This window comes from Phyllobates terribilis, unplaced genomic scaffold, assembly GCF_046119375.1.
Source record: "Phyllobates terribilis strain yellow unplaced genomic scaffold, ASM4611937v1 Scaffold_2__4_contigs__length_985480577, whole genome shotgun sequence".
NCBI classification, from domain to species: Eukaryota; Metazoa; Chordata; class Amphibia; order Anura; family Dendrobatidae; genus Phyllobates; species Phyllobates terribilis.
Window position 1 is genome coordinate 238,720,878 of NW_027362762.1, and position 27,882 is coordinate 238,748,759.

The 27,882-nt window shown below is 47.4% G+C and overlaps 1 protein-coding gene across 3 annotated transcripts in view; it reads right to left on the bottom strand.

The window, feature by feature from the left end:
* Nucleotides 1-27,882, bottom strand: part of DIAPH3 (diaphanous related formin 3) — an 801,864-nt gene that overhangs the window by 571,937 nt on the left and 202,045 nt on the right. For all 3 annotated transcript variants that reach the window (XM_073663944.1, XM_073663945.1, XM_073663943.1), the window contains one exon: nt 26,884-27,014. In XM_073663944.1, coding sequence (XP_073520045.1) covers nt 26,884-27,014 — 131 coding nt within the window. The remainder of the gene's footprint in view (nt 1-26,883; nt 27,015-27,882) is intronic.

Sequence of the window (27,882 nt, forward strand, 5' to 3'; positions counted from 1 at the left end):
TAAGTCTGCAGTCACTCTGTGTGACTGCAGACTTATGAACTGCCCCAGAGCGCGCACTGTGCGCTGCCGGGATTCACCAGATTCTGAGCTGGGAACGGCGGTGATGTATATGACGCGCCCCCTGGGCCATGCCTTTAGGGATACCCGGAGCCGGATCAGATGGGGGTTGTAGTCTCCGAGTGGCGGTGACCCGGTCCGTGCCCAGGGTGTCAAGCTCAGTGTGTGGCAGTCCTTACAGATGTTATTAGTGTTCTTTGTGTCGACTACGCCACCCGTTGATTTGCGGTCAATACGGCCGCCGCTGCAGCAGGGTCCGCTGAGGCTGGTGGTGCTTGTGCAGCTCTGGTAGTATAACCCCCAACGGGAGGGGTATAGCCTCAGGGGGTCAGGTGTAGAGGATGGTGGTAGTGGTGGTGCAGTGTGGATGTTAAGAAGACTCCGAGCCGGGCTGTGCAGTTCAGGGTTTTTACTTACTGCTGTTCTTGTGGTCACTCTGGCCTTAAGTGACCGCCCGAGCCGTGCTGCGTCCACCAGGTCTTGGACTCGGCCAACCCCCAGGTGATTCTGGAGCGTGGTCCTGAGCTCCCTTTCTGACTTGTCCTTCTCTCTGGCCTTCCCCACCAGGGATCCACCTAAGTCCGACTCCCTCGGGCCTCTTGTTGGTAAACCCTTGTCTCTGGGTTCCCTGACCCTATTCTTGGTTTGCCTTCCGGGTGGATTTAGTGGGTGGTCGTGGCAGATCCTGCCCACGACCTCCGGTCTCCGGCTAAGGTGTGCTGTAGCCTCCACCAGCTTGGGATCCGGTACCCTGTTGCCAACTCTTCACCCTCTGATCTAATTTTGGGTTCTTGGAGTTCCCTCTTCTCCCCCTTCTGGGTCCTTCTTTCTCCTCTCTCTCTGCTTCTCAGGCTCTCTCAGACTGACCAAACCTCTACAAAAGACTGACGTCTCACAGACTGACCCTGATCTAAGATGGTTCCCACCTTATATACTCCCTCTATGTGTGAGCTCAGGTGACCAGCACCCAATGAGCTCCTAGCTTTACCCAGGCTGCTCCCCCTATCTGCCCCTACACTACTGGGATGTTCCACCCCCCTCCCACTCCAGCCAGGAACAGACACTGTCGTACCTGCACATTTCTCTAGTGGGAATACCATCGGTCTGTTCCTCGGAAATGGGATGTGTGTAGTGCATGCAGCTAACTGAGCTCAGTTCCACACTCCATCCTTACCCGGGAGTGGAATATCACACCTCTGGGTTGAGGTGCAATACCCCTGTAGCAGACGAATCCTCAGGGTGCTACATATACATACAAATGTATGGAGCGAGGCCGCACCCACTAGGTGGCTTATGCCCAGGAGTATGTACAGTGGGTACGGAAAGTATTCAGACCCCTTTAAATTTTTAACTCTTTGTTTCATTGCAGCCATTTAGTAAATTCTAAAAAGTTCATTTTTTCTCATTAAAGTACACTCTGCACCCCATCTTGACTGAAAAAAAGAAATGTAGAAATTTTTGCAAATTTATTAAAAAAGAAAAACTGAAATATCACATAGTCATAAGTATTGAGACCCTTTGCTCAGTATTGAGTAGAAGCACCCTTTTGAGCTAGTACAGCCATGAGTCTTCTTGGGAATGATGCAACAAGTTTTTCACACCTGGATTTGGGGTTCCTCTGCCATTCTTCCTTGCAGATCCTCTCCAGTTCCGTCAGGTTGGATGGTGAACGTTGGTGGACAGCCATTTTCAGGTCTCTCCAGAGATGCTCAATTGGGTTTAGGTCAGGGCTCTGGCTGGGCCAGTCAAGAATGGTCACAGAGTTGTTCTGAAGCCACTCCTTTGTTATTTTAGCTGTGTGCTTAGGGTCATTGTCTTGTTGGAAGGTGAACCTTTGGCCAAGTCTGAGGTCCAGAGCACCCTGAAAGAGGTTTTCATCCAGGATATATCTCTGTACTTGGCCGCATTCATGTTTCCTTTAATTGCAACCATTCGTCCTGTACCTGCAGCTGAAAAACACCCCCATAGCATGATGCTGCCACCACCATGTGTCACTGTTGGGATTGTATTGGGCAGGTGATGAGCAGTGCCTGGTTTTCTCCACACATACCGCTTAGAATTACCACCAAAAAGTTCTATCTTTGTCTCATCAGACCAGAGAATCTTATTTCTCATAGTCTGGGAGTCCTTCATGTGTTTTTGAGCAAACTCTATGCGGGCTTTCATACGTCTTGCACGGAGGAGAGGCTTCCGTCAGGCCACTCTGCCATAAAGGCCCGACTGGTGGAGGGCTGCAGTGATGGTTGACTTTGGGGAACTTTCTCCCATCTCTCTACTGCATCTCTGGAGCTCAGCCTCAGTGATCTTGGGGTTCTTCTTTACCTCTCTCACCAAGGCTCTTCTCACACGATTGCTCAATTTGGCTGGACAGCCAGGTCTATGAAGACTTCGAGTGGTCCCAAACTTTTCCATTTAAGGATTGTGGAGGCCACTGCTCTTAGGAACCTTGAGTAATGCAGAAATTCTTTTATAACCTTGGCCAGATCTGTGCCTTGCCACAATTCTGTCTCTGAGCTCCTTGGGCAATTTCTTTGAGCTCATGATTCTCATTTGGTCTGATATGCACTGTGAGCACTCTTATATAGACAGGTGTGTGCCTTTCCAAATAAAGTCCTATCAGTTTAATTAACCCCTTTACAGCCTGTGCCGTATTTGTACACACAAGGCTGTAACCCCTGGTTCAGTGAGGGCTCCCACATACACATATTTGGTATCGCCACATTCAGAATCGCCCGATCTATCAATATAAAAAAAGAATTTATCCGATCGGTAAATGGCGTAGCGAGAAAAAAATTCTAAACGCCAGAATAACGTTTTTTGGTCGCCGCAATATTGCAATAAAATGCAATAACGGGTGATGAAAACATCGGATCTACCCCAAAATGGTATCAATAACAACTTCAGCCCTCACCCGGCCCCAGATCACGAAAAATGGAGACTTTTTTTTTTTTTTTTTTTTTTTATAGCAAACTTTGGAATTTTTTTTCACCACTTAAATAAAAAAGAAACTATACATTTTTGGTGTCTACGAACTCGTAATGACCTGGAGAATAATAATGGCAGGTCACTTTTAGCATTCAGTGAACGTGGTAAAAAAAATTAAAAAAAACATCTGTTGTATTGCACTTTTTTTTGCAATTTCACCGCACTTGGAATTTTTTTTCCCGTTTTCCCATACACGATATGGTAAAACTAGTAATGGTGTTGAAAAGTACAACTTGTCCCGCAAAAAATAAGTCCTCATACGGCCATATTGACCAAAAAATAAAAACGCTATGGCTCTGGGAACAAGGGGAGCAAAAAACGAAAAAGCAAAAACGGAAAATCCCAGGGTTGCGAAGGGGTTAAACACAGCTGAACTCCAATGAAGAAGTAGAACCATCTCAAGGAGGATCACAAGGAAATGGACAGCATGTGACTTAAATATGAGTGTATGAGCAAAAGGTCTGAATACTTATGACCATGTGATATTTCAGTTTTTCTTTAATATATTTGCAAAAATTTCCACATTTCTGTTTTTTTTCAGTCAGGATGGGGTGCAGAGTGTACTTTAATGAGAAAAAAAAATGAACTTTTTAGAATTTACCAAATGGCTGCAATGAAACAAAGAGTGAAAAATTTAAACGGGTCTGAATACTATCCGTACCCAATGTATATATATATACATCACCACTGTTCCCGGCTCAAAAACTGGCTAATCCCCACAGCGCGTGAACTAGGGGATTGATAAATCTGCAGCATTGAAATGCTTCGTCCAGGGGTCTCGCATTTCAATGCGAAACACATGTTGTGTGTGGTGGGATCCCAGACATTACTAGTGAGGTAATGCATTATTATGTATACTTATACCTGTTAGTCAATTGTTTGTTATATCAAGCATGTGACGCTGTATGTTACTAGCTATATACCATGCTGTATATTTCTTTCTTCATAACTCACAAGAGTCTGATCAATGTCACTGCATGTTAGTATTAATCTCTAGGTTATAGAGATTTACTGATTCCTTATCTGGGTATACCCACCGTGTGCCGTAGTGTACTGTATCTCACACCATTATGCTCTTTTATTCAGTGTTTTAATCTATATCTCAATAAAAAATATGTTTTTTATCTTGTTACTAGTGGTCGTATATAAAGTTTTTCTTTTGGCAGATTCAGTGCCTAGATACTTTAAGGCCTGATTATTGGATACTATTGGCGTATTTATTTTTAATTTGTCTTACAGCTATATCATATATAAGATACAGGCAATCACCGTATGCCATCATCACGGTGTGTTGGTAACCGTATATTTTTGCATTTTTTGTACAATGTGTATATTTGACAACTGTACATTGTGCACCTTTATATAACACACACTTTTTCCATGAATGAGTCACAGTCATGTGCACATTTAAAACTATTGTCATTTTTCATTGAGTGTCAATGCAACAGGAGTCCATTAAACTGTCATACAGCTATAGCATACGTAGAAATAGGGGAGAAAGCACAGAGTAAATTGGTAGAGATGGACTTCTTTGCATGATTATGTCCCATCCTTTGTTGGACTTTTAAATGTTTTAATGATGTGGTGTTGTACTGTTGTGTTTTGATATTTTGATATAATAAACTTGTATTTCTAGTCGGTGATCCTGAGTATATGTACACACACTTCTTTCCCTTCGTTTTTTCAGTGTGTTCAGAGCCAAACATTGCAGGTACACACCCATCCAACAAGGGAAAGATAACACCTAATTGTTAATTTATTCATACATTTTTTGGGGAAAAAAAGAGGAACGGCACCATACAGTGTCATAAGAAAATAAATCTGTAGAATTGTTACTGGATGAAATAATAAAAGTACCACGTCAGAAGAGGTGACGGCCTCCTTATATTGGGTATACGCTTGTGACAGTTACTGCAGTGTCCTTTACATTACACAATTACACGCAGATCCTGTTATTAGATCGGCCTCTTTACTAACTCCGCGCTAGGCAAAATGCGGAAGATAAAAAGCTAAATTCTGTACATTCTGTAGAAGCTGAGGCATTCATGTCACACACAATGCCGACAAAACAGCAAGTTCACAGGAATAATAGGAGATCAAGGTAATTAGGCTGATGTGACTGAGATTTCTTCCCCTACTTTCTGCCGCGCACGGCTACAGAAATGTGGATATGATACAGCTACTGAACACAACTACAAGGCACCTACAGACATTGCAGCAATTTCCTTCTGAACATTAAAGTAAGAGGATCATTTCCAAGTCACAGTGTCAACAATGCGGCACACAAATGACGGCGTCTATGTGCCCGAGACTAAACGCTGTACCGTTCTCCCTAATACTCTTATGTTTATTTCTTATCAATAAATAACCATTACGGCCGACCAGCATCTCCCAACCAGTATGCTGAGACTATGGGGGGAGTAATAGAAGCATATAGTGCTGACACCATGTAAGCACAGCTCCCAAAGTTGTAAAAGTGATGCACCTAATGATTTCAGGGCCGGGACACTCTGCAGCTCACAACACATTAAAGTGTCTTCAAGGCGCTGCTCGACATCCTCCCAGCAATAACCCTGTGCCAGTCAATACACTATTTGCACTGTTCTTATAATCAAATTCTTCTCAAAATAAGCAAACTTCTATAAACATGCATTTATCGGAGCTGCCTCGAACACGCACATACGATGCCAGTAATAAACTGGGATCACACATAAAACAATGAGAATTCTTTTTCTTTTTTTCTCTTTTCGTTGCAGTGTTAAATGGGTTGTAAAAAGTTTCTTACACCAGAGCTTTGCATCAGGATATGCTTATATTTCAGAATCTACCGAGGAGTGGAAGCAACCTTAGATTATGAGGAATACTATCACTACCATTCCCCCCTTTCAAGATTTCTCTTATTATCAGGAGCAAACCACTCCCTGCCTCCCGGCTTCCTGTTTGCGGAGGGGGGGTGAGCACCTGCTTGATTGACAGTTCAGATGAATAGCACTGTTACGCCACTGGCCCAAACCGCGCACTCTGCCATACTGCAACGCAAATGCAGATTTCCCTCTGCAACCTCAGAGGCACACAGGGGCACTGAACCAAGCAATCCGGTCAGCTTCAGAGCAGCCCTTGCAAGTGCTATAGAAAAGCGCTTACAAGCGCTGCACTCCATGGACACAAGCTGCCACAGAGGGTCAACAAGCAGCAAACAAGACGACAAAAAATACTCTGTTCTTAAGGATAGAAAGGATTTATAAAAAAAGGAAATTGCAAAGTTGCTTGTTTTACAGGAACCTTGTAATTTTACCCATTTATGATGATGAGAAAACCCTTTAACCCCTAGTGACTACCAATACTTCTTTTTATTGACCTGCGATATAAGACTAGCATTCCCCTAGGGTGACAATCCTGTAGCTGTCAGCTGTACACTATAGCTGACAACTTACTCAGTGTTGGTGACACACCCCCAGGGCCGTGGAGGACTCGGCAGCCGGGCCTCCGGTTGCCGGGGGATATCACGGTGGCTGGCCAGGTCCGTGACACAGGGCGGTCAGTGAAATGGGGGAATACTTTTATATGGGGTTTTTTGGGATTTTTCGTGACGCCACCTGTGGTGTCTGGTGAGGATCACCAGCGCTGCAACAGTCCTCTGAGGCAGATGGTAGGGCAGCTTGTGATGGAACGGCTCCCCACAGGTGGAGCGGGCCTCAGGGCAGCGTGGAGGATGTACTGGGTGGTGGTGCAGGGGAGAGACGGCAGGACGGTCCCGGAGGAAGGATGGATACTCACACAGGGGTAAGCTTCAGTACCTTTACTGGTGATGCTGCAGGCACGGTCCAGGGTACTCCAGGTGAACGGCGCACTTCTGGACTCTCCCCAGTGAGTGGGTATAGGGCCTCCTGATCCGTTGCTTTATTCTCTAAGCTTCTGGCCTGCCTGGAGCTGGGCCTAGCTTGGTTACGGTTTCTTTATGCACCTGCTGACCTGGTGGTAGGGCATTCTCTTTGGAGATCACTCTCCCTGGACGCTGGGACCTCTGTGACTCCTGGCTCTGGTACTACAATCAGCATTAGGTGGACCTGGGACCTGTAGTTCTCCAGGGGTTCTGGTGGTTCCTACTGGGTATAAGGAGTCCCTGTAGGCGCGGACCCGGTGTCCGGTATACAAATCGGGGTGAGCTTACGACGCTCCTCTGCCCCCTGAGTTCCACTCTCTTTCTCCTCGCCGTCAACCACACTCGGGGCCCTCACTACTTGGCAGCAGGCGTGCTGCGTCTTCACCGCACTCTGAGCGTCGGCACGCTCTCAGCTCACTCTGAGCTCTGTCCCTTTCTGTGTCTCAGCAGGAACTAATCTGAGCTTCACCCTCCCTATATATATCCCTATCAGGGCTCCTTCTGCTGGTGTGAGGTGGTAGGGTGGAGGTGTGTGAATGTGTGAGGGCCTCTTGTGGAGAAGTCCATCCATGCACCCTTCCGGGTTCTGCGGCACCAATGCGCAGCAGGGCGCCACATTGGCACCAACTATGGCCGTTAAACCCCTTAAATGCTGCTGTCAATGGTGACTATTGCATCAAGATGGTTAACAGAGTGTGGGGGCTTCCTCCTTAACCCCATTGGCACTCTAAGATCTTGACTGTGTGGTCCTGATGTTTGCCATGGCAGTTCACGGCCAAATAACGGCCTTCGAGTCTGCCGGCTCTGACGGACTGATCATTAGTTATCAAAAATTAGGTGGTAAAAATAAACTTTTTCATTCTTGTCATGCCAATTCGCATTAATTATTGAAAAGCATCTGAAGGGTTAATGAACTACCTGAAAGAAATTTTGAATACGTTGGAGGAGCGCAGTTTTAAAATGGTATGGGGGGGGGGTTCCAATATATAGGACCCCCAAAGTCACTTTAAAACTGAACAGGTCCCTATAAAAATAAGTTTTGTAAATTTCCTTGGAAAAATGAAAAATTACTGCTACATTTTTAAACCTTCTAAAATGAGTAAAAAAAATGTATGTGTAGCACCCTGAGGATTCGGCTGCTACAGGGGTATTGCACCTCAGCCAGAGGTGTGATATTCCACTCCCGGGTAAGGATGGAGTGTGGAACTGAGCTCAGTAGGCTGCATGCACTACACACATCCCATTTCCGGGGGACAGATCGATGGTACTCCCACTAGAGAAATGTGCAGGTACGACAGTGTCTGTCCCTGGCTGGAGTGGGAGGGGGGTGGAACATCCCAGTAGTGTAGGGGCAGATAGGGGGAGCAGTCTGGGTAATGCTAGGAGCTCATTGGGTGCTGGTCACCTGAGCTCACACATAGAGGGAGTATATAAGGTGGGAACCATCTTAGATCAGGGTCAGTCTGTCAGAGTTGAGTCAGAGGAGCAGAGCAGCTCAGCCAGCTCCAAGGCCAAGTGAGAGAGAGGAGAAAGAAGGACCCAGAGGGGGAGAAGAGGGAACTCCAAGAACACAAAATTAGACCAGAGGGTGAAGAGTTGGCACAAGGGTACCGGATCCCAAGCTGGTGGAGGGCACTAATCCTTAGCCAGAGACCGGAGGTCGTGGGCAGGATCTGCCACGACCACCCACTAAATCCACCCGGAAGGCAAACCGTGCATAGGGTCAGGGAACCCAGAGACAAGGGTTTTACCAACAAGAGGCCCGAGGGAGCCGGACATAGGTGGATCCCTGGTGGGGAAGGCCAGAGAGAGAAGGACAAGTCAGAAAGGGAGCTCAGGACCACGCTCCAGAATCACCTGGGGGTTGGCCGAGTCCAGGACCTGGTGGATGCAGCGCGGCTCGGGCGGTCACTCAAGGCCGGAGTGACCAGAACAACAGCAGTAAGTAAAAACCCTGAACTGCACAGCCCGACTCTGAGTCTTATTACCACCCTCACTGCACCACCACAACCACCACCCTCTACAACTGACCCCCTGAGGCTATACCCCTCCCGTTGGGGGTTATACTACCAGAAGCTGCACACACACCACCAGCCTCAGCGGACCCTGCTGCAGCGGCGGCCGTATTGACCGCAAATCAACGGGTGGCGTAGTCGACACGAAAGAACATCCAGCAACATCTGTAGGACTGCCACACACTGAGCTTGACACCCTGGGCACGGACCGGGTCACCGCCACTCGGAGACTACAACCCCCATCTGATCCGGCTCCGGGTATCCCCCAAACAACACTGGCCCAGGGGGCGCGTCAACTTTGGCGTAGTCGGCAGGATAACGTGTCCGCAACAACCGGGTACTGCGTGCCTGAAGAAAAGTACACCGTTACCTCAAAAAGAAGTCTCCCGCCGGTTCCGGAGGGTCCCCGCCATCGGGCCACATCACAGGTCGTTTCCCGCCGGTTGTCCGCCATTTGCAGCTTTTTCCCGCCATCCATGGAGTTTCCCGCCACTGGGAGACGATTCCCGCCATTTCCGAAGATTTCCCGCCTTGGAAGAGCGGACGCCATTATGGGCGTGCCAGAGGGTGGCAAGAGGTCACCTCCCATCGTGGGCCAGGTCGAAGAATGGCGCCAAAAGCGGAAACCGCGCCCACCAACAGAGACTGTGATGCTGGAAGTGTCCATCAGCGTGAGAGAACTGCCCCTGGAACTGACAATCACTAAGTTGCCCCGGGACCACCCTCAATGTGGGCGGAGACAGAACAAAAGAGCAAAGATGGGTGTCGTCTGGAGTAGTCTGAAGAGAGCGCACCCGGAGACAAGAAGTCTGGAGAGGAGTCCAGAGAAAGCCTACCCGGAGATGGAGGGAGAGTCAGGCAGCACCGACCCAGTGGTCAGGAGCCTGCTACAAGCCACAACCCCACTAGGCCTAGTGGAGGTCCTGGCACAGCTCCCCCGAGACCGGGAGTGTGCACAGACTGCGCTGGAGGGCCTCGCACGGAGGATGGCCCAGGTGCAGCGAGAGACGTTGGCGGAGTGGAGCCGAGAGATGGCCCAGCGGACCGAAACCCGTCAGCGGAGCACGCCACCCGAGACGAGGAGACAGACCGCCTCTGAGGATGGTGCAGGAGGACTCAAGGCCGGAGACGGCGCCGAGAAGGGAGCTGAACGAATGGAGGCAGGTAAAGGGGACGTCTCTACCCCGAGCCGGGAAACCGCGTGCCTGCCCCAGCTCCCCGTCGCAGAGCCCGAAATTCCCCCTGCCGTGCCCGTCGCTGCATCGTCACCGCCGCAGACTAGGCCTCAACCGGAAACTGCGGCCGCGACCCCTGTGACGTCACGCGCTTCGACCCTGAGCGCGGCAAAGCAGGAAATTGTTATGTTCTGCTACCAAAGCTAAGGAAAGAGAGGAGATCTGTCCCTACTATAGGACTCAGCTGAATCCCTACGATGTAACAGGGAACCTGATCCTGCGATCAGACCTGCTAAAGTCCTAATCTAGTCTGTACGGAGACCTATAGATGTGGGGAGGGAATCCCTACAAGTACTAAGGACTGGGAGGAATATGGGACACCTCCTAACAGAAATAGTAGCAGACAGACGAACAAACAAAATAGATAGAACATAGAGGTCCGTAGACCAAGCAAACTAACAGAGCTAGATACAGAGCACAGGCTAGCTAGAAAGTAGATATACAATGAAGTCCAGCAAAGCCAGAAGGGCGGAGCAGGATTAAATAGGCCAACAAGGTCATGTGACCAGCAAAGGAAAAAAAACCTAACAGCAAGGTTCTAACAGTACCCCCCCTTCTAAGAGGATCCTCCGGATCCCCTAGGACCAGGCTTATCAGGAAATCTCCTGTGAAACGCTCTGATAAGTCTGGACGCGGAAACATCATCTGACCTCACCCAAGAGTTATCCTCGGGTCCGAAACCTTTCCAGGCCACAAGATACTGCAAACTACCTCTATACCGTCTAGAGTCAAGGATGCGAGAAATTTCATATTCCCCGTCCTCCACCACCGGAGGAACAGAGGCAGAGGCGTCACCATCCGACACAACAGCTTTTTTTAACAGAGAGACATGAAAGACCGGATTAATTCTCCAGGAGGTAGGAACCTCCAACCTAACAGTAGATTGGTTGACAACCTGAAGCACCTTAAAGGGCCCTACAAACTTGGGACCCAATTTCTTAGAAGGAATCCTCAACCGCAGATTCCTAGAGGACAACCAAACCATGTCACCAACAGCGAACAAAACCTCCTGTCGTTTCCTATCAAAGTAGTCTTTAGATTTTCTGTTGGCCTCCTGAAGATTACCACGCACATCCGTCCAAACTCTTTCCAAATCACCGGAAAAATTCTCCTCCTCAGGCACGGCAGATCCCAACTTGGAGAACGACCCAAACGACGGATGTCTCCCAGAACAACAAAAAAAGGCGAACAACCAGCAGAAGAAGATGTATGATTGTTCAGAGCAAATTCGGCAAGTGGCAGAAACTCAGACCACCCCTCTTGATTGTCTGCCACAAAACAACGCAAGAACTGCTCAACATCCTGGTTTTTCCTTTCTGTCTGGCCATTAGATTCAGGATGATATCCGGACGAAAACGACAAATGAATTCCCAACCTGTCACAAAAGGCACGCCAAAAACGAGCCACGAACTGAGGACCCCTATCAGAAACAATGTCAGTAGGAACGCCATGAAGTCTGACAATTTCCTTGACAAAGGCCTTAGCGAGAGTTTTAGCGCAGGGCAGTTTGACGAAGGGAACCAAGTGACACATCTTGCTAAAACGGTCCACGACCACCCAGATGACAGTAAAACCCTCAGAGGGGGGAAGGTCAGTTATAAAGTCCATAGCCAAATGTGTCCAAGGAGCACTGGGGACCTCCAAAGGACAAAGTAACCCCGCAGCAGGAGTATGTGAGGACTTAGATCTAGCACATATAGTACATTGGCGCACCCACTTAATGACTTCCTTCTGCCATCCAGGCCACCAAAAACTGCGACCCACCAGTCTCTTGGTCTCAGAGATTCCGGGATGACCTGCCAACCGAGATTCGTGACACTCAACAAACAAATCTCTCCTAAAGGTCCCAGGCACAAACAACCTCCCATGAGGAGTGTTAGATGGGGCATTCTCCTGAGCTTTAAGAATCTCATCTTCCAAAACGGAGTCTAAAGCAGCTATCACAACACCTTCTTGTAAAATGTTTTCCTCTTTCTCAGCACCGACTATGGGAGAAAAACTGCGAGACAAGGCATCCGCCTTAACATTCTTAGTACCAGGGATGTAAGTAACGGAGAAATTAAACCGCGAGAAAAACAGTGCCCACCTAGCCTGACGGGCATTCAGGCGCTTGGCAGCATCAAGATATATCAGATTTTTATGATCCGTAAGAACCTGAACGGGAAATTCCGCACCTTCCAAGAAGTGGCGCCAGTGTTCAAATGCGAGTTTAATAGCCAATAATTCCCAATTACCAATATCGTAATTCAATTCAGTCTCCGAAAATTTTTTTGAAAAAAAGGCACAGGGATGTAATCCATCCCCGTTATCCTGAGACAATACTGCGCCAACCCCCACAGAGGAAGCATCAACCTCAACCAAAAACGGCCTAGTAACATCAGGCTGCATAAGGATGGGAGCAGAGGTGAACCTCTCCTTGAGATACACAAAAGCTTCAATGGCCTCAGAAGACCACTGAACCGCATCAGCACCTTTCCTGGTGAGATCAGTCAGAGGTTTGACAATACTAGAAAAATTTTTTATGAATTTTCTATAGTAATTGGCGAAACCCAAAAACCTCTGTATCGATTTCAAACCAATAGGCCTAGGCCATTCCTGCACAGCCTGAACCTTAACCGGATCCATCTCAAAACCTTTGCTGGAGATAATGTAGCCCAAAAAACTAATTCTCTGTACAGCGAACTCACATTTCTCCAGCTTAGCAAAAAGCGAATTGTCCATTAATAACTGTAATACCTCACGCACGCTCCGCCAATGAGACTCCAGATCTGGCGAATAAATCAAAATGTCATCCAAATACACAACCACATTTTTACCGATCAAAGGTCTAAGGATGTCATTAATCAGATTCTGAAAAAATGCAGGAGCATTAGTAAGACCAAAAGGCATAACCAGATTCTCAAAATGACTCACAGGAGTGTTAAAAGCAGTCTTCCATTCATCACCCTCCTTCATGCGCAACAGATTGTATGCCCCCTTAAGGTCAATTTTAGAGAACCACTTGGCCCCCAATAACTGGTTAAACAGATCAGGAATCAATGGCAGTGGGTAAGGATTGCGTACCGTAATTTTGTTAATCTCACGAAAATCCAGACAAGGACGTAAACCGCCGTCCTTTTTTTTTACAAAAAAAAATCCAACCGCCACAGGAGACTTAGAGGGCCTAATGTGACCGGCGGCCAAACTTGTCTGTATGTATTCCTCCAAAGCCTTCCTCTCAGGAATAGTAAGGTTAAATAAACGACTTTTAGGAAGAGTCGCTCCAGGGACAAATTCAATAGAACAATCATAGTCTCTATGGGGAGGCAAAACCTGCGATTCTTTCTCAGAAAAAACTCTCCAAAAATCCTGAATAGGAACAGGCAATTCTCCCCTATCCAAAGCTGCAATACGCCCGTTACAACACTTGTCATAACATTTATGGCTCCAGGATTTAATTTCACTGGTAGACCAATCCAGTACAGGATTGTGAAATTTTAACCAGGGCAAACCCAATATTACTGGAGAAGGCAAGTTATTCAACACTACCAAATCCAATTTCTCATGGTGAACACCATTAATAGTGAGAGGAAATTCACTGACCTTGAGAGTAATATTCTTCAAAGGGGAGCCATCCACAGAAACCACAGCAATGGGGGATGATAAAGGTTCAGGTTTTAAATTGAGTTTTTCCACGAATCCCCCATCAATTACATTCAGTGTAGACCCGCAATCAACAAACACCCGAAATTCCATTAATTTTTCCTGAGCAATCGTGGAAGCAGCTAAAAATATACCCTTGGAATTTAAACAGGCAATACGGGCGTGACTGACCATTTTTTTTTCTTTCTTCATACGAAGCTCACAGCCTTTAATCAAATGACCAGATTTTCCGCAATAGAAACACAAGCCTTCCGAAAAACGACGGTCTTTTTCTTGAGAGCGAGGTGCCACCGATCCAATCTCCATCGGTTCACCACTGTTAGTACACACATTCTCATAACCAGAAACTGACATAGCAGAGGATTTGCTCTCATTAACCCTAGCACGCAGTCTTCTATCCACCCGTATAGCTAATTGCATAGCCTGTTGCAAATCCTCAGGTGTAGGATAAGCAATTAGCAGGTCTTTGACCCTTTCACTGAGCCCAGCAAGAAATAGACTTTTCAGAGCAGAATCGTTCCACCCTGTTTGAGTGGACCAACGACGAAAATGAGTACAATATTTTTCCACATTACCTGATCCTTGTTTTAAACGTCTCAACTCAGTCTCAGCTGATGCCACACGGTCAGGATCATCATATAATAATCCTAAAGCAGAAAAAAAACTATCCACTGATCTGAAGCATGTATCACTAGGTTGCAAAGAAAAGGCCCACTCCTGAGGCTCTTTGCGCAAAAGTGACATTATGAACCCTACGCGCTGGGATTCATCCCCAGAGGACTTGGGTCTCAAACGAAAATACAATAAGCAAGCATTTTTAAATGAAAAAAATTCTCGATGTTCACCAAAAAATAAATCCGGCAAACATACCTTAGGCTCCAAGAAATATGCTCCAGGACAGTTACTCACGTGCTGACGGAGCTCGGCCACTTCCAGAGAGAGTCCCTGCAGGTGTTTAGCCAAATCCTGAACCGACACCATGATGGAACAAAAAAAAAAAAATCTTTCCTTAGAGAATTTGCAGGCTGGACTTACTGTTATGTTCTGCTACCAAAGCTAAGGAAAGAGAGGAGATCTGTCCCTACTATAGGACTCAGCTGAATCCCTACGATGTAACAGGGAACCTGATCCTGCGATCAGACCTGCTAAAGTCCTAATCTAGTCTGTACGGAGACCTATAGATGTGGGGAGGGAATCCCTACAAGTACTAAGGACTGGGAGGAATATGGGACACCTCCTAACAGAAATAGTAGCAGACAGACGAACAAACAAAATAGATAGAACATAGAGGTCCGTAGACCAAGCAAACTAACAGAGCTAGATACAGAGCACAGGCTAGCTAGAAAGTAGATATACAATGAAGTCCAGCAAAGCCAGAAGGGCGGAGCAGGATTAAATAGGCCAACAAGGTCATGTGACCAGCAAAGGAAAAAAAACCTAACAGCAAGGTTCTAACAGAAATACCATCGGCCTGGTCGCAAGGCCTAGTACACCCGGGCGCCGCAATTCCAACAGCGCCCCCTACCTCCGCGGAGCCACCAGCCTGGTCGCAGGGCCGAGTAACCACGGGCGCCGCCGTTCTTACGGTGCCCTTTTCCTTTAGCGTGCCCCAAGCCTGGTCGCAAGGCCTGGTCAACCCGGGCGCCGCTACCACCACAGCGCCCATAACACCTAAAGTGCCGCACCTGGGCGAAGATCTATTTGCCCAGCACACGGGCCCGGATGGGCAGCCCTTTGTGTGGCCACCGGAGTTTCACCATCCCCGACTCCGGAAAGAAAGACCCCTAGATGAGCCCCCGGTTCCGAAGCCCGTCAGGAGAACCCCGCTCCCGCTGGAAGAGGCGCAGTTCGAGTGGGACCCCACCGGAGAAGATCTCATGGGGTTCACTCAAGAAACGTGGGCAGCCGCAGCAGAGCGAGTGGAGTGCTGCCGCCAGCAGTTGGCAGACTTCGAGCGAGAACGGAGAGAGAGGCGGGTCCGAGAGCAGCGGCTGCAAGAACAGAGCGCAGGGCAGAAGAGCCGGACCAGGAGGAACCCCCGTGCAGCTCATGGTCCCCGTACCACCGGGACTGTGATCAAATTCAACCTGCAGCATGGGTGGGGCTTCATAAGAGACCCTCATACCCCCGGCGACGTCTTTGTCACCCGCAGAGACGTAGAAAGCCATCTGCCGGAGGGACACAGAGGTCGTGACCTGTATGTAGGGGACGAGGTCACCTTCACCCGGCACAAGTGTGCCAAAGGACCCTACGCCCTCCATGTACATCGCCTGACGGAGGAGGAGCTGCGGTGTGAGGAGGAGCAGGAGGACCCGGACGGGTCTGAATCCAAAGAAGGAGCAGGAGGACGCCGTCGTTAAAGTACGGTAAAGAGACTGTAAATAGTTACCCATCGGGGTACAGTGAACTGTTGCTGCTTTAAATATGTACCCGTTGGGACAAGAGTGAACTGTTAACCCGTGTGTCCCTATTCCCATTACCTGGCCGAGGACTGAGAGCGGCCATATTCCCCCTGTATATAGTTGCGCTTTCTAAGGCGCCCTCTATTGGTTTTATGAGGAAACAGTTTTTCTACAAGAAATCTATATATATATTCCGTTTATATGTTTTATATGTTGATGTTGTTTTGAAAAAAATTGTATGTTTTGATGTTTTATTATCTTACAGCCCGAGGACGTGCTGTGATTTACCAGGGGGGAATGTAGCACCCTGAGGATTAGGCTGCTACAGGGGTATTGCACCTCAGCCAGAGGTGTGATATTCCACTCCCGGGTAAGGATGGAGTGTGGAACTGAGCTCAGTAGGCTGCATGCACTACACACATCCCATTTCCGGGGGACAGATCGATGGTACTCCCACTAGAGAAATGTGCAGGTACAACAGTGTCTGTACCTGGCTGGAGTGGGAGGGGGGTGGAACATCCCAGTAGTGTAGGGGCAGATAGGGGGAGCAGTCTGGGTAATGCTAGGAGCTCATTGGGTGCTGGTCACCTGAGCTCACACATAGAGGGAGTATATAAGGTGGGAACCATCTTAGATCAGGGTCAGTCTGTCAGAGTTGAGTCAGAGGAGCAGAGCAGCTCAGCCAGCTCCAAGGCCAAGTGAGAGAGAGGAGAAAGAAGGACCCAGAGGGGGAGAAGAGGGAACTCCAAGAACCCAAAATTAGACCAGAGGGTGAAGAGTTGGCACAAGGGTACCGGATCCCAAGCTGGTGGAGGGCACTAATCCTTAGCCAGAGACCGGAGGTCGTGGGCAGGATCTGCCACGACCACCCACTAAATCCACCCGGAAGGCAAACCGTGCATAGGGTCAGGGAACCCAGAGACAAGGGTTTTACCAACAAGAGGCCCGAGGGAGCCGGACATAGGTGGATCCCTGGTGGGGAAGGCCAGAGAGAAGGACAAGTCAGAAAGGGAGCTCAGGACCACGCTCCAGAATCACCTGGGGGTTGGCCGAGTCCAGGACCTGGTGGATGCAGCGCGGCTCGGGCGGTCACTCAAGGCCGGAGTGACCAGAACAACAGCAGTAAGTAAAAACCCTGAACTGCACAGCCCGACTCTGAGTCTTATTACCACCCTCACTGCACCACCACAACCACCACCCTCTACAACTGACCCCCTGAGGCTATACCCCTCCCGTTGGGGGTTATACTACCAGAAGCTGCACACACACCACCAGCCTCAGCGGACCCTGCTGCAGCGGCGGCCGTATTGACCGCAAATCAACGGGTGGCGTAGTCGACACGAAAGAACATCCAGCAACATCTGTAGGACTGCCACACACTGAGCTTGACACCCTGGGCACGGACCGGGTCACCGCCACTCAGAGACTACAACCCCCATCTGATCCGGCTCCGGGTATCCCCCAAACAACACTGGCCCAGGGGGCGCGTCATATGTATGTAGAGATGTAAAGCAGACATGAGGGAAATATTGTTTTTGTGAGGCATGACTAGCTGGATTAAAGGGATAATCATCCAAAGTTTGAAAATTGCAAATTTTTATACATATGTCAAATTTCTGATATTTTTAAAAAACGCAAAACATATCAATCTAACTTTACCATTATTATAAAGTATAAATGTATCACGAACAAAACAAATCTCAAAATCAATGGCATATTCCAAGCATTCCAGAGTTATTACTACATAAATTGACATGTCAAATCTCAAAAAATTAGCACTAGGGTTTATGAAGGGAAATAATTGACCGGTTCTGCATCTGGCATAAACTACAAAGAAACAATCAGCATGCATGCTGGTATTTGCCATTCTGAATTGTAAGTGGGGGGAGAAAGAGGCCTCTATACGCCTGATAGCTGGGAGTGCTAAGAAAGAAACCAGCTATCTTTTACGGCTTGGCCTTTCCATATGCCATAAAGGTCTCAGCATGTAAAACCTAACTGTATTGTAGCCCCTGGGGTTTGTTTAATCTGTGACAAAGGCTGTGCACCGATGGAATAGAGGGGCACAGGAGACAAAGAAGAACTGTTCCAGAATCCGTAGAGCAGCGCAACGTGGAAGAGGTAGTAAGCTTGAATTAAAACATCCACTGAAAAGTCTTCTTTAAAGGGTGGGATAAAAGTGGAGCAGCCGGACAGAACCCTCTACACCAGGGGTCTCAAACACGCGGCCCGCAGGCACAGACCCCTTGACGATCCCGACCTGGTCCAGGAGGAGCCGCCGACAGCAGCGCTGAATTGCCACACAGAGACTGTTTCCCAGCACTGCATTTCCAATGCCAGCCGCTGGCCAATCAGAGGCCAGCAGCTGATATCTGCGTGTCGGCGCAGCGAGTATGACGTCATTGCCATATGCAGATGTCAGCTGCTGGCCTCTGATTGGCCGGCGGCTGACATTGAAAATGCTGTGCTGGGAGACAGTCTCTGTGCGGCAATGCAGCGCTGCTGTCGGCGGCTCCTCCTGGACCAGGTCGGGATCGTCAAGGGGTCGGACTCTGTGGTGCCTGCGGGCCACATCTGCAGGAAGGAGGACAGGTGAGAATCATCTTTTTTTTTGTCTATTTTATGTGTGTGAAGAACAGCACAGGGGGCACATAGCCACAAGAGGGGACCTGGATGGGGCACAGAGCCACAAGAGGGGACCTGGATGGGGCACATAGCCACAAGAGGGGACCTGGATGGGGCACATAGCCACAAGAGGGGACCTGGATGGGGCACATAGCCACAAGATGGGGACCTGGATGGGGCACATAGCCACAAGAGGGGACCTGGATGGGGCACATAGCCACAAGAGGGGACCTGGATGGGGCACAGAGCCACAGGATGGGGACCTGGATGGGGCACAGAGCCTCAAGATGTGGACCTGGATGGGGCACATAGCCACAAGAGGGGACCTGGATGGGGCACATAGCCACAGGATGGGGACCTGGATGGGGCACAGAGCCTCAAGATGTGGACCTGGATGGGGCACATAGCCTCAAGATGGGGACCTGGATGGGGCACATAGCCACAAGATGGGGACCTGGATGGGGCACATAGCCACAAGATGGGGACCTGGATGGGGCACATAGCCACAAGATGGGGACCTGGATGGGGCACATAGCCACAAGATGGGGACCTGGATGGGGCACATAGCCACAAGATGGGGACCTGGATGGGGCACATAGCCACAAGATGGGGACCTGGATGGGGCACAGAGCCACAAGATGGGGACCAGAGCCACAACATGGGGACCTGGATGGGGCACATAGCCACAAGAGGGGACCTGGATGGGGCACATAGCCACAAGAGGGGACCTGGATGGGGCACAGAGCCACAGGATGGGGACCTGGATGGGGCACAGAGCCTCAAGATGTGGACCTGGATGGGGCACATAGCCACAAGAGGGGACCTGGATGGGGCACATAGCCACAGGATGGGGACCTGGATGGGGCACAGAGCCTCAAGATGTGGACCTGGATGGGGCACATAGCCTCAAGATGGGGACCTGGATGGGGCACATAGCCACAAGATGGGGACCTGGATGGGGCACATAGCCACAAGATGGGGACCTGGATGGGGCACATAGCCACAAGATGGGGACCTGGATGGGGCACATAGCCACAAGATGGGGACCTGGATGGGGCACATAGCCACAAGATGGGGACCTGGATGGGGCACATAGCCACAAGAGGGGACCTGGATGGGGCACATAGCCACAAGAGGGGACCTGGATGGGGCACAGAGCCACAGGATGGGGACCTGGATGGGGCACAGAGCCTCAAGATGTGGACCTGGATGGGGCACATAGCCACAAGAGGGGACCTGGATGGGGCACATAGCCACAGGATGGGGACCTGGATGGGGCACAGAGCCTCAAGATGTGGACCTGGATGGGGCACATAGCCTCAAGATGGGGACCTGGATGGGGCACATAGCCACAAGATGGGGACCTGGATGGGGCACATAGCCACAAGATGGGGACCTGGATGGGGCACATAGCCACAAGATGGGGACCTGGATGGGGCACATAGCCACAAGATGGGGACCTGGATGGGGCACATAGCCACAAGATGGGGACCTGGATGGGGCACATAGCCACAAGATGGGGACCTGGATGGGGCACAGAGCCACAAGATGGGGACCAGAGCCACAACATGGGGACCTGGATGGGGCACATAGCCACAAGAGGGGACCTGGATGGGGCACATAGCCACAAGAGGGGACCTGGATGGGGCACAGAGCCACAGGATGGGGACCTGGATGGGGCACAGAGCCTCAAGATGTGGACCTGGATGGGGCACATAGCCACAAGAGGGGACCTGGATGGGGCACATAGCCACAGGATGGGGACCTGGATGGGGCACAGAGCCTCAAGATGTGGACCTGGATGGGGCACATAGCCTCAAGATGGGGACCTGGATGGGGCACATAGCCACAAGATGGGGACCTGGATGGGGCACATAGCCACAAGATGGGGACCTGGATGGGGCACATAGCCACAAGATGGGGACCTGGATGGGGCACATAGCCACAAGATGGGGACCTGGATGGGGCACATAGCCACAAGATGGGGACCTGGATGGGGCACATAGCCACAAGATGGGGACCTGGATGGGGCACAGAGCCACAAGATGGGGACCAGAGCCACAACATGGGGACCTGGATGGGGCACATAGCCACAAGATGGGGACCTGGATGGGGCACATAGCCACAAGATGGGGACCTGGATGGGGCACATAGCCACAAGATGGGGACCTGGATGGGGAACATTGCCACAGGATGGGGACCTGGATGGGGCACATAGCCCCAAGATGGGTACCTGGATGAGGCACATTAGTACAAGATGGGCGCCAGGATGGGGAACGTTGCCACAGGATGGGGACCTGGATGGGGCACATAGCCACAAGATGGGGACCTGGATGGGGCACAGAGCCACAAGATGGGGACCTGGATGGGGCACAGAGCCACAAGATGGGGACCAGAGCCACAAGATGGGGACCTGGATGGGGAACATTGCCACAGGATGGGGACCTGGATGGGGCACATAGCCCCAAGATGGGGACCTGGATGAGGCACATTAGTACAAGATGGGCGCCAGGATGGGGAACGTTGCCACAGGATGGGGACCTGGATGGGGCACATAGCCACAAGATGGGGACCTGGATGGGGCACAGAGCCACAAGATGGGGACCTGGATGGGGCACAGAGCCACAAGATGGGGACCAGAGCCACAAGATGGGGACCAGAGCCACAAGATGGGGACCTGGATGGGGAACATTGCCACAGGATGGGGACCTGGATGGGGCGCATTAGTACAAGATGGGGACTTGGATGGGGAACATTACTACAAGATGTTTTCCATTATTACTATATGATGCTAATTGTAAGACAATATTACTGTATGTGGCCAATTGGGGGAAATAAAATTGTAAAAAAAATAAAAAATAAAATAAAGCATGAAAAAATATTGGGCACTAAAAATGCTGTTTTATATGTAAACTAAAGTAAACACAAAAAAGTGCACGTTTATTATCGCCACATCCATAACGACCCAAGCCATAAAAAAATAAACACGGCAAAAATGTTCAAAAGGTGTATACAAAAAAAATGGTATCACTAAAAATGTCACATTGAACAAAGAATGCGGCCCCCCAAATTCAAATTTTTTCCATGTGCGGCCCATATACCCAGCCGAGTTTGAGACCCCTGCTCTACACAGATGTGACTCCTAGGACCTTAGTGCTACCCACATACTGTATATATCATGCATTGGTATTAACCCATGGAAAGACGTTCAAGTTTGTCTCGCACAAAGCCTGAGTAATGTACTTAATACAAAAGAAGTATATAATAGAAAATAAGCGTCTGTTCTACAATCTACAGACAATCACCATTGTGATCTGACAGAAGGCCTATCGGTGTGCAGCAATTCCCATTCACATACAGTATTAATAAATGTACAGCCCTAGGCACAATGTTAATCAGAGCACTTGATAATTTGACTTGCCTCCACACAGGAATTTCATTCAGCGGAAAACGACATATTAAATGTCAAGCAGTCTGATATGCAAAGTACAATTAGGAGAATGGACTTTAGTACATCTGCGGAAGCAAACCCCTTCCAACGCAGAAGAGATCTCTCCTGAAATCCTATTACTACCTATAATAATCAGGGAAAATGGACACCGGTCAAGGGAATCCGGCACTAGGACAGCCCATTTTTTTAATTAATTGTAATTAGATTTCTTATTTGGGGCATCTAAGGGGATGTTCCCAATGTGCATGTCTTTTGTCAAAAGAGCAAAAAAAACAAAAATAACAGGAATGGCAGACCCATCATAAGACGGACATTAGCTGGACCATTCAGGCATCAGCTAGGTTTTCATTATGGTGTCTCATCTTACTGGACAAAATGTTTTTTGTTCGGATCAGAGCTTCTATAGCAATGTAGATAGGACCACAGACTAGCAAAATGCTCTACAGTATGTTCAACCATAGCGGAAATATTCACAATGTACAGCAACAGTGGCTACAAATTATTAACACATCTCTGCCACAGGTTGTGGATAAACTAATTCAGAATAGAAAATGGAGATTCTCCAGCATGTTAATACTTTCTGTGGATTTTTAGCATGGATTTAACCATTAGAAAGGCATATCTATTGTGGACAAGGACAATTTATGTAGCGGAGCAATGCGAGTGTGGCAGATTTTCTCTACTCAACGGGCCAATGTAGAAGCCAAATGTGTGAAAAGAAGAGGTCATCGCTGGAGGCGCAACACAGAACTGTGCAGGACAAGGATGACATTACATTAATCGGCCTGTAAAAAAAAATTGCAGCATGCACTAGTTTCATCCATATGTCAGATGGAACACGTCCATTTAAGTCTATTAGGGCAAAAAAAAAAAAATTGGACTTCATATGGAGTCACCATTTAACATCTGATTTTTACAAATACATTGCAATTCTTTAGCATCTGCAACTGTATTTAGTGTTGTAAACTTTGTATAATCTGGATGAAACTGGGATGATTTTTGGTATCATATAATTAGAGAGCACACAGGGACCCTGATTCCAGCAATGTGTCACTTACTGGGCTACTTAGTGTAGTTTCAATAAAATCAGTGTTTTATCAGCAGGAAATTATCACTAGAGGACTAGTTGTCTTGTGCCATGTAGTCCTCCTGCTCAGTATAACTCCGCCCCACCATTGATTAGCAGCTTTTTGTCTATGCTCAGGGAACACAGCAAGCTGCCAATCACTGGTGTGGGTGGGGTTATACAGGGCTCAGCATTCAGAGCATTGCTAAATCAGCAGCATATGAAACAATGATTTTATGATAACTACACCAAGCAGATACAGAACAAGCAATACATGGTTGGAATCGGGGTGTCTGTCCCCACATCATGTTGCCCTCAGATTTGTTCCCAAAAACCTGGTGACAAATTCCCTTTAATGTGACTAGGAATTTAGGCCTTATTATTCTGGTGAAGATGCCCTTAAAATGCAGTGCTTCCGGAATACACTGACGAGCAAAAGGGTAACTATGTTTTGAATTTTGACCTTCAGACTCCATATTTCACCATCCCCTACTGAGGGTGAGACTACCATCATTTTATAGGCAATCATCTTGGCTATCTCATACATAAATTTGACTTGCAACTATTTAGCATATGATTAGTTATGCAGATTCTTGTCATCTCACTGCATTGTTACTGTTTTGCTCCAAAAAATCTAAATCTTAATTTTTATTATTTTGTTAATATTTTGTAAATCCACCTTTGGCTTTCAACACAGCCTGAATCCGTCTGGGCATGCTCTCGATCAGATTCAAGCATGTCTCGACTGAAATCTGATCCCAGGTCTCTTCTACACGTTCCCAAAGTTGGTGCATACTGGTATGTATAGTTTTGCATTCAACTCTACCCACAAGTGTTCTATTGGGTTGAGGTCTGGGGAATATGAGAGCCAATCCAGCACCTCTACTTCATTCTCATCGAACCATTTCTTCACCAATCTCGAAGAATGCTTCGGGTCGTTGTCCTACTGGAACACTATGTCGTCCTTTTTATACTTCTAGTACTCGAGTGTATAAACTAACTCATCTTGTAGGAAATTCACATATAGCTCAGCATTGAGAGCACCATCAATTCTGGTCAAGTATCCAATGCCTTTGGCTGTGAAACAACCCCATATCATCAGGTTTCCTCCACCGAACTTGACAGTTCCTTCAATTTCTCAATCGATTAGCCACTTTAGCCACGGTGCTTGCATGGACATCTGTGATCTCACTATTACAAAGCATACAAGCTACCTCCACTGCAGTGTTTGTTGCGCCAGAACGGATAAACCTTGTGATGAGCCAACTTGTTGACTCCGACATTTTGCCAGAACGGCCACATCTTGGCTTTTGAATGGATTGATGGACTTAAATTCTTATTCTTCCAATGGTCATGGCATCACATGATGCAGTTTGGCAATTTTCATGGCTACGCCTCAATTTGAACCAGTGACCTTTCGCTTGGGAATCAACCTAACATCACACTGAGCTATTAGGCGAGAACAAGTTGTAATTTGTAGTGTACAGGAAGAAAAGATTTTTCCACCACCAGGAGCAAAACAGTAACAATGCCGTGACATGACAAGAATCTGTATAACTAATCATATGTTAAATAGTTGCAAGTCAAATTTACAGTGGCATGTAAAAGTTTGGGCACCCCAGGTCAAAACTACTGTTATTGTGAACAATTAAGCAAATTCAAGACGAAATGATCTCCAAAAGGCCTCAAGTTAAAGACGACACATTTCCTTTGTATTTTAGGTAAAAAATATATCTATATATTTTCATCTTTTACATTTAAAAAATTACAAAAAGGAAAATGGGCCGATGCAAAAGTTTGGACACCCTACATGGTTAGTACCTAGTAGCACCCTCTTTTGAAAGTATCAGAGCTTGTAAACACTTTTTTGTAGCCAGAGAAGAGTCTTTCAACTCTTGTTTCAGGGATTTTCATCCATTCTTCCTTGGAAAATTCCTCCAGTTCTGTGAGATTCCTGGGTAGTCTTACATGCACTGCTATTTTGAGGACTAGCCACAGATTTTCAATAACGTTCATAACGGGGACTGTGAGGGTCATTGTAATACCATCAGCTTGCACCTTTTGAGGTAGTCTAGTGTGGATTTTGATTTGTGTTTAGGATCTTTATCCATTTGTAGAAGCCATCCACTTCAAAACTTCAGCTTTTTTACAGATGGTAGTATGTTTACATCAAGAAGTGAAATTTTCCCCATGCCATTGACTGCAACACAACCCCAAAGCATGATTGATCCACCCCATGCTTAATGGTTGGTGAGATATTTTTTTCCTGAATTATGTGCCCTTTTTTCTCCACACATACCTGTGATCATTGTGCCAAAGAGTTCTATTTTAACCTCATCGGTACATAGGACTTCTTTCCAAAATGCATCAGGATTGTTTAGATGTTCTTTTGCATACTTCTGATGCTGAATTTTATGATGAAGACGCAGGAGAGGCTTTCTTCTGATGACTCTTCTATAAAGACCTTCTTCTATATTTGTGCAGGTGTTTCTGAACATTATAACAATGTACCACATCTCCAGAGTCCGCTAAACCTTTTTGAAGGTCTTTTGAAGTCAAGTAGAGGTTCTGATTTGCCTCTCTAGCAATTCTATGAGCAGCTCTCACTGAAATTTTGCTTGGTCTTCCAGACCTTATCTTGACCTTCACCATCCCTGTTAACTGCCATTACTTAATTACATTTCAAACTGAGGAAAGGGCAACTTTAAAACTCTTTGCCATCTTCATATAGCCTTCTCCTGCTTTGTGGGCATGCACCATTTTAGTTTTCAGAGTTCTAGGCAGCTTCTGACCTTTCTGAAAGATTATAGTGAACAAGCCATAACCGAAACAGGCTAATTAAGGTCTGAAACCTTGGTCAAAGTTATCTGAGCACACAAATCTCCAAACATTTGTATCAGCCCATTTTCCCTTTTGAAATTTTTAAAATGTAAAAAAATTACAATATTTTTTTTTTTTTGCATAAAATACAAAGGAAATGTTTCATTTTTAACTTTAGGCCTTTTGGATATCATTTAATTTTTAACTTGCTTACCTGTTCACAATAACAGTAATTTTGACCAGGTGTGCCAAAACTTTTAAGCGCCACTGTATGTATGAGCTTATGAGCTCGCCACGATTATAATCTAGAAAATAATGGTAGTCTCAAGTTTGAAGCAGTAGTGGATGGTGAGATATGGAGCTTGAAAGTCAAAAGTTCAAAGCATTGTTACCCTTTTGCTCGTCCGTATATTACTAAAATTTTTATTTCATTTTGAAATAAGAGAAAATAGAGAAAAAGAAACATTCCCCAACACTCCAGCTAATATATCTCCCATACTACTTGCCTCTATCCATCTATTCGCTCCTGTAATAATGACCACGAGCATATTTCTAATTCTTGATTTTATGCATTTTAATGTAAACCTTGTACAATTTGACTGAAACATGACAGAGGTCACAGACAGAGACTTAGATAAATGTTAACTGCCCAGACATGAAACACTAACATAAAATCACTTATTGTTAATTCATCGAGAGTACCTGACAGGATTGCTGGTCAGAGAGACACGAAGGGAGTCTAAGTAAGAGACGAGCCTTTCATCTGTAGAGCCCGATCTCAGCTCATGAATGAATTCCTGTGGCGAGATCTGTCTGCTGCTCTTGAGGCTCCCCTGTAACAAGATAAAAATCATACTGAGCAATCATTCCCGCACAGATCACATGCATAGATCACTAAGCAAATAACTTTTTTTTTTGCAACTTTTCTAGAATATATATTTGAGCTTTAGCTCACGACCTGATCAAACAACTCATTTACAAGTAAAATTCTCTGCCTTCTTAAAGGGAATCTGTCACCCCTGGGACGTATATAACCTATTCATATGGGCATACAGCTGGTAGAAATGTTAATCTAGTCCCACCTCTATGCCTCATATTAATGGTCTTGATGTGAAATCGTATTTTATATTTTTATGAAAATGATTCCTTCCAAGCCCCGGGGCGTAGGAGGCCGGAAGAAATCCCCGCCTCCTTTCTTCATTATAATACCACCCACCTTCCATGCATGTCATAGTGTCCTGTGATGTGCAGTTGGCGCCGCTGTAATCCCACGCCTGAGCCTTGCACTCCCTCCACGATCCTCCTTCTATGGGAGAAAGTCTCCGTGACTCACTGGTGCCTGCGCAGAAGATCGAGGAATACATTAGTCAGTAATCTTCTGCGCAGGCGCCGTCAAGTCACGGAGACTTTCTCCCATAGAAGGGAGGATCGTGGAGAGAGTGCAAGGTGCAGGCACGAAATTACAGCGGCGCCAACTGCACATCACTGGACACTATGACGTGCAGGGGAGGTGGGTACTAATATAATAAAGAGAGGAGGCCCCATATGCCCCAGGGAGTGGAAGAAATCATTAGCATAAAGATATAATATAAGATTTCACAACATGACCATTAATATGAGGCATACAGGTAGGACTAGATTAATATTTCTATCACCTGCATGCTCATATTAATAGGTTATATATGTCCCAGGAGGTGACAT